The following is a 10,596-nucleotide window of genomic DNA, read 5'->3' on the forward strand; positions in this document are numbered from 1 at the left end:
GAAAGCCATTGCAGACAGAGTTCAGGTCTTCTGCAAATTGGTCGCTTAGTCTGTGCTTGGTCTCACCGACGTAGAAGAGGCCACATCAGGAGCACCAAATGCAGTGGTCGAGGTTGGAGGAGGTGTTGAAATGGCATGCAACCGGGAGCTCATCCTTTACCGATCCTTGGTCCACCAATCACCCACTCGCCCCTGTCTCGCCACTCGCCCTCTGCTCTTTTTACTGGCTATCTTCTCTCTCCACTCTCAGCCCTGATGCAGGGTCTTGATCCAAAACATTGATAATTCCTTTCCCCACCAACCCCCTCACCCCCCAACAGCAAGTGCTCGCCCTGCTGAGTTCCTCCAGCAGGTCACTTATTGCTCCAGATTACAGCATCTGTAATCTCGTGTCTCTGTCAATGAATGTTATTTTTCTTGGAGATGGATAATACTTTCTGATTGTGCTATGAATATATTATAAAATGTGTATGTGTGAAATTGTCTTCCAAGGGCTTCAGCAATGGGACAGATAGAACATTAATCAACTAATTAAAATATTTGTGTTAATGAAGCTAGCTGGAAAATCTGGGAAGCAGCTATACCAATGACGCTAATATATCAGTGGAATAAGTAGCTTAAGTTCTCTATCAAGTATCCATTCTTCCAACTTGCCTTCTAAGTTCACAGATCCCTGTATCTCAGCAATAACAAATAACAGAAATGAATTCACCCGACATGCTAGAACCCTGGATAAAGTTTCTTTGAATACATTTCTGTTGCAAAAAAATAGTGAGTCTTGATCAAAATTTCTATTACTGTGAATAGCTAAGTGGGTAAAAGATGACCTGACTTCCAAAAAGCATAAAGTTAAAGATGACACATTTCTTTAATATTTTAAGCAAGATTACTTTTTTATTTCCATCTTTTACAGTTTCAAAATAACAAAAAAAGAAAAGGGCCCGAAGCAAAAGTTTGGGCACCCTGCATGGTCAGTACTTAGTAACACCCCCTTTGGCAAGTATCACAGCTTGTAAGCGCTTTCTGTAGCTAGCTAAGAGTCTTTCAATTCTTGTTTGGGGGATTTTCGCCCATTCTTTCTTGAAAAAGGCTTCTAGTTCTGTGAGATTCTTGGGCCGTCTTGCATGCACTGCTCTTTTGAGGTCTATCCGCAGATTTTCAGTGATGTTTAGGTCGGGGGACTGTGAGGGCCATGGCAAAACCTTCAGCTTCTGTCTCTTGAGGTTGTCCATTGTGGATTTTGAGGTGTGTTAAGGATTGTTATCCTGTTGGAGAAGCCATTGTCTTTTCATCTCCAGCTTTTTTTTTACAGATGGTGTGATGTTTGCTTCCATGAATTTGCTGGTATTTAATTGAATTCATTCTTCCCTGTACCAGTGAAATGCTCCCCGTGCCACTGGCTGCAACACAAGCCCAAAGCATGATCGATCCATCCCTGTGCTTAACAGTTGGAGAGGTGTTCTTTTCATGAAATTCTGCACCCTTTTTTCTCCAAACTTTCCTGCATCCTCACCACAAAATTCACCATCAGAAGTTTGCAAAGGAACATCTAAATAAGCCTAATGCATTTTGGAAACAAGTCCTGTGGACTGATGAAGTTAAAATAGAACTTTATGGCCGCAATGAGCAAAGGTATGTTTGGAGAAAAAAGGGTGCAGAATTTCATGAAAAGAACACCTCTCCAACTGTTAAGCATGGGCATGGATTGATCATGCTTTGGGCTTGTGTTGCAGCCAGTGGCACGGGGAACATTTCACTGGTATAGGGAAGAATGAATTCAATTAAATACCAGCAAATTCTGGAAGCAAACATCACACCATCTGTTTAAAAAAAAGAGCTGAAGATGAAAAGAGGATGGCTTCTACAACAGGATAACGATGCTAAACACACCTCAAAATCTACAATGGACTACCTCAAGAGGCACAAGCTGAAGGTTTTGCCATGGCCCTCACAGTCCCCCGACCTAAACATCACGGAAAATCTGTGGATAGACCTCGAGCAGTGCATGCAAGATGGCCCAAGAATCTCACAGAACTAGAAGCCTTTTGCAAGGAAGAATGGGTGAAAATCCCCCAAACAAGAATTGAAAGACTCTTAGCTGGCTACGGAAAGTGTTTACAAGCTGTGATACTTGCCAAAGGAGGTGTTACTAAGTACTGACCATGCAGGGTGCCCAAACTTTTGCTTTGGGCCCTTTTCCTTTTTTGTTATTTTGAAACTGTAAAAGATGGAAATAAAAAAGTAATCTTAAAGTATTAAAGAAATGTGTCATCTTTAACTTCATGCCTTTTGGAAGTCAGGTCATCTTTTACTCACTTAGCTATTCACAGTAACAGAAATTTTGACCGGGGTGCCCAAACTTTTGCATGCCACTGTATATCCTTTATGTAATATATTAAAGTTATGGTATCAGTGACATTCAGACTACTAACACAAGTTTTTCTTGATTTGTCTCATTTCTTGATGTTAAGATTATTTATTTGGATGTGTTTATAAGTCTTGATCTTATCTAGCTGGGAATGTTTAGTTCCAAGATGGTTAAAATAGTAATGCTTGACCATGTGTTGATTGATATAAAGATTACCATTGCAGAGAGAATTCCAGTCAGAATGGGCGCCTCTGGTAAAGGGAAGATGTCAACGATCAGTATGTACATCAAGATTAATCTTCTGTTGAAGATTTCTTGAACCCAGTTTCAGTCATGGGTATAAAACCCTATATCCAGATTTCTTGTTCATAAACAGGTATTATATTTTAGGTCTGAGAATCTTGAGCTCATGATAGGGTGTAGTATCTATCTTCTCAAAAGCTTCACACATTCTAGACAAATCAGTTATCAGTTAACGGGACCTTGCAACTTAACTAAAGCTATTAAAGATTCTGGATGCCATTGTTACCACTGCTTTCAATAAAGTACTGCACATAATCATTTAAAGCTTAAACATTGTCTCTCGATTAGAATACATGGGATGATTCCATATATAGGTTATATTATAGTTGGGCCAACTACCACTCTAGTATATCAACAATCTGAGCACACCAGCACAATTTTTTTTGCAATTCGCATGATATCAAAGTGATTTTGAAGTAGTGTTTTTTTTGTGTCAGTTAACAACAAATATTTTTTTCTCTCCCCCCCCCCCCCCCCACCTCTTGTCCCCCCTCCCTCCTCCCCACCCCCTCTCTCTTTTTGGAGCATTGTTTATTATAATTTTACAGATTATTTTTGCTCATTTGGATATTTCCCTTTTAAAATCTTTCTTGCTTTGTTGAATTTTAACATCAACATTGTTGCAAGGATTTCTTAAGCCAGACTTCCATGTTTAATGGTTATTTTGTCTGTCTTCCCTTAGTTGGCTGGGGTACTCCCAAAGTTACCAGACTTCCAAAACTTGAACCCCTTGGTGAAACCCAGCACAATGGTAATTTTTTTCCAACATTTGGTGTTCTTTCATTATGCTTATTCTGAAACTCATTTAATTTGTTTGGGAGCAACGATACCTGTGAATATTTGCAACATAAATAATCATCATTATTTTTCTTGTTTTCAAAGTCTTTAAAAATAAATTAATTGTTATTTCATATCAAGAATGATGTAGAATGGCTCCTATGCATAATTGAATGACGTAGAATGTCTCCTATGCATTCTAGAGTAACAATTTTGGAACTGTTTGTCTCCAGCCAGTATAGCTGTAACAAAATATATGTATTATTGTTAACAACTATTACAAAATGTTATGCTTACTGGAATGAAACTGGATATTGAAATCCATTTGGCAGAAGTAGCAAAAATACATTTGTGAACTATGTATGTCAGCCCTGGCATTTAGAAAATAATTCTGTGCTAACGAATCACATTGGTTACAAAATCTGTTCATCGGTCCATGAGAATTATAGAGTTTTGTTAAATTTGTAGTCTCATCTGTTGATTTTGCCATCTTGATGCACATTAATCATGGTGGACCGAAGGGCTTGTTTCTGCACTTCATGACTCTAATAACACGAACATATAATTTGGTTATTTAACTGGGGTTTGGACTAAACTTGTGAAGCAAAGGAGCAAGTCGACTTGTATTCTTACAGTATTTAGCACCCAGTGCCTTGGCACTGACGTGGTAGAAAAGCACTTGTAGTCTGTCAATCTGAAACATTCTATGAAATCTGGCATCCTTTCTCTTTGTTCTTTATGAAACCTTTGTTTTTACATAGTTGTGAGTGCTTTACAATACTGTGTTTATAAGCTTTTGCATATCTACTGTTATAATGTATTATTGCCTCACTAATAAAACATGAGCAATGTCATTAATGTCAGCTCTGCTGGCAATTTAAAGGTCCTGATTAAAAGGTGATTGTCATTCAGTAGTGATGCATGAATAGTTAGTAGAACTATTATCCATGTCATTAGTGAAATTAGGGGAGAGTTAAATGGTGGGCAACTAATAAAAGGAACTGCATTGACTCTCACTTAGCAGAAAGTGAGCTCTGAAAGTAACGATCCTGTAGTGTACAGAGTTATAATTAATGAAGCAAGCTAGAACATAAAAATGGGAAAGATTAGTGATGTGTAATCTTAAAATTGTTAAAATAGATAAATAGAAAAATAATTAAAAATAACATTCAATGATTGCTTGTTCATCTACTTTTGTCTGCACCTCCTCCAGGCAGATAAGCAAGCCCTCTCTCAGCCAGCAGCACCAACACTCAGTCTCTCTTGGTCTTCACCCTCTCACCGAAATTCCTTTTGATCTCTCCACCCTCTCTGTTCTGAAATATGTTTGATTTCTCACTTTTTTTTCCTAATTCTGATGAAAGGTCATTGACTCTTGCTGGTATACCCTTATGTAGACATTATTGAAAGCAGGTTCTGCCTTGAATATGATGCTCCTAAAGCATTAACATCTGTCAACAAATATGGTCGAGTGTTATGCTTGAATGACGTCCTTGATAGGGAGTTTCCAGAGACCAGCTCCTGAATTCAATTCTTTCAGGAGAGGAACATTTATTAGGTGTAGATTTTTTGATAAAAGTCATCATGACCTCCATGTAAAGGAAGAAAATTGGAAGGAAATGAGGAAAAGAAGAACATGTCAATAAACAATTAGGAATCTTATTCTTTTGTAATCTTTAAGGTTACTAATGTAGTTGTCCTTGTAGTTATTTACAGTGGAACACTGCTTAAATGAAAATGAAATGCTTATCCTCCTTTTGTTCTGTCTTTTCAATACTGAGTCATACTGAAGCAATGGGAGCAGCAGTTCTCCACACCCTGGGCATCTCTCTCGCACAGACGTGTATGCCTCTGGGCTATACCACCTCTCTTCCATGGCTTTAATTAACTACTGACCCCTATAACCACTCAAGATTTGTAAATGATATTTCATTTAACTTAAAGCTCTTAGAGATCCCAGTTTGAAAATTGGTGTAGCATTGCCCATAGAACAGTTACTGCATTTTCAATGGAAAGTAATTCATTGCCTGAGGTGTCAAGAAATAAATTAATATGAGGTGTTAAGAAAAGTGTTAAGAAGAGTCCAAATATTGCCCAGAACAATACAACATAATTTTGTAATGTCATTAGGGCTAAATGTACAAAAGATATTTTGCTAACTGTGATTTACTCCTGACATGAAGATATAAGTGGATGGAAAAATTCAATGGCATGTTTTCAGAAGAAATGAGTAACACAATGAGTTTGTACTTTCGATGCTAAATAGAAATGTTATTGCTTTTACAATTAACTTGGTATATTTCCCATTTAACCTGTCTTGCAGATTTTTACAATAAGCCATTGCCACCAGTACCAACGAGTCAGAAACCAAATTCCGAGGCCCATGATGTCATCTCCTAGCAGTATGAATGTCTTGCTTCTCTTTAGACAGAAATAAATAATTCTGATGTATTTTTATACAATACATATTAATGCTTTTCTTTTAATCTCAAATCAGAAAAGACCTGTGGGACCTATCATCAAGAAGGAAAAGAATTGAATAATGCTCCAGGAATTGATCCTTTGTTGAAAGATGCTGTATTGAAATGGCATTGGCTTGATAGCAATACAAAAAGTGGTAGGTATAGATAGACTTCGAGGAAAGTTTTGTAAAGATATATTAGCTATGTGGCATCTTCTGCAGTCTTGGTAAGAAGAACAGGTGGTGAGGTGATACACTACAGAAGTTTTCCTTCTGCTTAAACCAGAGATAGCTGGTATAAAAAGTCAGGGGGAAGGGATGGAGCAAGAGCTGGCAGGTGACAGCTTGGATCCAGGTGAGAGGGGGATGGTAGGTGAGGGAGGGGGAGAGTGGAAATGATGCAAGAAGCTGGGAGGTGATAGGTGGAACTGACAAAGGGCTAAGGAAAATGGAATCTGATAAGGAGAGGACAGTGGACCATGGAATAAAAGGATGGAGGTGAAGAGGGGAACCAGTGGGAGGATGTGTGGGTGAGGGACAGATTGAAAGGGTGGGGGAGGGAAAAGGGAAGGGGTGATGCGGCCGGTGGGATAAGGAAAAAAAGCGGGGGGGAGACAGTGGTTACCGGAAGTTCGAGAAATTGATGTTCATGTCGTCAGGTTGGAGTCTACCAAGGCGGAATATGAGGTGCTGTTCCTCTAATCTGTGTCTAGCCTCAACCTGGCAGTAGAGGAGGCCGAGGACAGATATGTCGGTGTGGGGATGGGAAGTGGAATTTAAGTGGCTGACCACTGGGAGATCCTGGCTGTTACAGCTGACGGAATGAAGGTGCTCGATGAAGTGATTTCCTCCAATCTGCATTGGGTCTCACCAGTGTCCTTCCAGATGAGGCAGTCCACATGTGAATCCATCAGTGTCATTTACTGCATCCGGTGCTCCCAGTGCGGCCTCCTCTGCGTCGGTGAGACTCTATGCAGGTTGGGGGATCGCTTCATTGAGCACCTTTGCTCTGTCTGCCATAACAGCCAGGATCTCCCGGTGGCCAGCCATTTTAATTCCACTTCCAATTTCCATACAGACATGTCTGTCCACAGCCTCCGCTACTGCCAAGTTGAGGCTAGATGCAGATTAGAGGAGCAGCACCTCATATTCTGCCTTGGTAGTCTCCAAAGTGATGGCATGAACATCGATTTCTCAAACTTCTGATAACCATTCCCTTCTGTCCCCCCCCCCCTTTTTGCTTCCTTTTTTTCCACTGGCCCCATCACCCCTTTTCTTTTCGCTCTCCTGCCCTCTTGATCTGCCCAGAACCCACACATCCTCTCTTCATTTCCCTTCCTCACTTACTTCCCTTTATTCCATGGTCCACTGTCCCCTCCTATCAGATTTCATCTTCTTCAGCCCTTTATCACTTAACATCTATCACCTCCCAGCTTCTTGTATCATTCCCACTCTCCCCCTCCTCCATCTGCCTATCATCCCCCTCTCACCTGGATCCACCTATCACCTGCCAGCTCTTGCTCCACTTCTTTTCTCCCCCCCACTTTTTTATACCGTCTATCTCCCCTCTTTCTGGTCCTGATGAAGGGTCTCAACCCAAAATGTCAACTGTCCATTTCCTTCCATAGATGCTGCCTGAACTGCTGAGTTCCTCCAGCTTTTTGTTTGTTCCTATTCTGAGCTTAATGTCTTTTTGAGCAATTCTAGAAAATGCAATGTAGTCATCAGAATAATTATGTTTAGAACTGTAATAGTTTTAGATTTGGTTCAAAGTACAGGCAAGCACTTCAAGTGATTTTAAAATTCAACTGCACTGGTGTTCAAATAGTGATGCAGTATTTATTTGCTGCCCAAAGCAAAATATGTGATTTTTTAAAAAATAACTTGCAAAATCTATTCACACCCTCATTGTTGAGCTGTCTCTGGTTAAACTCCCATAACTGCTTTGACAGATATCCCGGTTTTTAATTGCAGAACCACTTGTCTTTAAAATGGTTCATTCTCTGCAAACAGAAAATTAATCACAGCTATGTTGATTATGGTCAAACAAAGAATTATTATAGGTGTAACTTGGACTTTCCATTCTGAGATGGTGATAAGTCTGTTTTGCAGAGGACACCTTTTATGTAGTAGGTATGTCAGTGGTCATTGAAGGTATTTGCGGAATTTAGGGTTTATCTTCATAATTAAACAGTTCATATTGCTCTGTAATCATCATTATTCAAAGACTATTTGATAATACCATTATACATTTGTCAAACATGCTTCTGATAGTTTTCAAGCATTTTGTATATCTTTCAGAAAAGAATCATTAAGTTTCAGAAAATATTAGGAGCTGTTTAAAGGATTGCAGTTAAGTTGCTTTATGTTAGAATGCACCATATGGGTATAAATTATAAAACTGAAATTTCATTTGAATAACTTACTTTCAAAAGTACTGTAATTTGTATCCAATTAGCTTCTGAAAATATCAGTGATTGTCACTTAAGATTGAGGGTAATGAGACAGTTTGCTTGTTGTGTTATGAGAAAGATGATGTTAACAACAAAAGTACTGTCTACTACACATTGTCTTATGTCATGAATTGTTTTTCCACTTTTCCAATAACCCTTTCTGTATATTTTTTTTAAACTATACCATTCACAAAACTATTTAACAGTGGTATAGTCTCATGTAATGACTGAATCCTAATGGATTTTCTTCAATGGAATATTTAACACTCAAGTGTTGTTTCATCAGTTAAAATGATCAAAAAGTAAATCCAAGTAGATTCTAGTTGAAGATGAAATCTTTCTTCAAATGCATTTAGTGCTTAGTTAGATTTTGTACATCTCATAACTTTATAAATAGTAGAAGTTTTCATGAGTTTTGTTGTTTTTCTGAAATTGAAATGTGTCCAACACATTAAGAACTTTCCTCCTCCAATAATCCACCTTGGCTCACCTGTAGACATTGTTTCGTATTTAGAATATGAATGTCAGTAACCACCCAGTACCTTGCTGAGTTGAAACTTTATATAAGCCTGAACCGATTTTCGTCACATAAGTACCTAACCAGTGGGAATGAACACTTGCAGCTCAAACCAAATCTGTTTTCAGAAAGTCGCACATGCAATCCCATGGATAGTTCTCAAATGATTTCCTGTGCTCTTGCATCACTTGCTTTCACCTTCCCATCTCCCTGCTCCACCCAAGACCTAATGGTCTTGGGAGGACAATGTCATATTTGTCACAGCCTAAACTGTTAAATACTCTTGATGCAGGGTTGAATCTATAACTTTTGTACAGAATGCGACTAATAATGTATTCATTTTGGTTACAACATTTAATTGTCAGATTTGTAACATTAAATATTTGTATGAAACATTGATATTTATGATTACAGATTTCTTACTGAATTTTCTTAACCCAAACACTAAGTGTATAAACTTTCACAGTCAGTTATTTATTTTATGGGACAGCCAAATTATTTGTAGTACACTCATTGGTTTGCATTAGTTTTTCCTGTAAAGTAAAACATTATGTTCCAATGTTTCAAACACCATTAATAAGTATTACAATTTAAATATTTTGATTTACGATGTGCTGTACTTTAATTGCAAACATTTTTAAAGATGACTTTATATATAATTTTGAACAATTTTGTAGTAATATTTATCGAGTAATCATTTAAAATGTATATACTAACTTTTTAACATGTTTATTAGTTTGTCTAAAGTCAATGTTATGTAGCAATATTTCAAATGTTGTAAAATGTGTTATACTCGGAAGCTGATATCTGATATTTTAATAGGTTATTATTAACCTTCAGGGCTCAATTTAATTACTGAAGATCTTATGATTTTTTTTTGAAAATAAAAGAATTACTCTTAAAAGTGCTGGATAGTGTTTTCTCTATAGTTACAAGTTTGGAGACAGGTGTCTTTTTGCTCAACTTAAAATTGAACATGATTTAGAGAACATCTTGGAGCATTGCTATTAGGTGAACTGAATCAATTCCAAATTAAATGCCTGTTTCATACTGATATTAAATACCACATAAAATCAATTTTGCAGATATCTGGATGAGAACTTTGGCTATGCAGAACTATCATTGCTGTAGAAGCAGTTAATGTTGTAGATAATTCTGTTCATTAGACATAATTTTAAAATGTTTGCAGCTATCCTATATTCAAGACCCTGTTATTCCTGTTAAATTCTGACTCCTGATTGATCCTGTTGCTTTTACAAGACTCCTACAGGAGCATCAGCTGAAGCATTTTAAAGAATTGCCCTTGTGATGTGTCAGGAACATCAAATAATACTTATCCTTTGCAACTTTTAATTTAAAATAATTTGCAACTTTTCAAAATACTGGTTAGACCCCATTTGGCAATATTGTGTACTGTTCTGGCCTCCACGCTATAGGATAAAAATATTTATCCTGCAACCTCCTTCCAAGGCATGAAACTTTGTCCCTTTGTTTCTGTGTTAATTCTTCAGCAGTAGTGTGGGCTGCTTGGTAATTTGATCGTTATTCACTAATTCTTTGCAAAAAGGTATATCACCGAATTATACTCAGTTTTGCCACTGTAGGCGGGCCATATTGTTCACCTGATCCCGAATGCTTGAACAGGACACTACTTCCAAGCCCCGTCTCAGGAAGTGATGATCAGGAAGACAGTGTTAAATGATCCATGGAGAAAGTA

At 37.9% G+C, this 10,596-nt stretch overlaps 1 protein-coding gene across 7 annotated transcripts in view; it reads left to right on the top strand.

The window, feature by feature from the left end:
- arl13b (ADP-ribosylation factor-like 13b) overlaps positions 1–6,259 on the top strand; it is a 45,872-nt gene extending 39,613 nt beyond the window's left edge. For 6 of the 7 annotated variants that reach the window (XM_052014658.1, XM_052014659.1, XM_052014660.1 and 3 more), the window contains exons 10-12: positions 3,354–3,422; positions 5,772–5,850; positions 5,946–6,259. In XM_052014658.1, the coding sequence (XP_051870618.1) occupies positions 3,354–3,422; positions 5,772–5,848 (146 nt within the window). In that variant the 3' untranslated portion in view covers positions 5,849–5,850; positions 5,946–6,259. The remainder of the gene's footprint in view (positions 1–3,353; positions 3,423–5,771; positions 5,851–5,945) is intronic. The other variant, XM_052014665.1, reaches the window with a different exon arrangement.
- The last annotated feature ends 4,337 nt before the right edge of the window (positions 6,260–10,596 follow it).

The sequence above is a fragment of the Pristis pectinata genome, chromosome 4 (genome assembly GCF_009764475.1).
Source record: "Pristis pectinata isolate sPriPec2 chromosome 4, sPriPec2.1.pri, whole genome shotgun sequence".
NCBI classification, from domain to species: Eukaryota; Metazoa; Chordata; class Chondrichthyes; order Rhinopristiformes; family Pristidae; genus Pristis; species Pristis pectinata.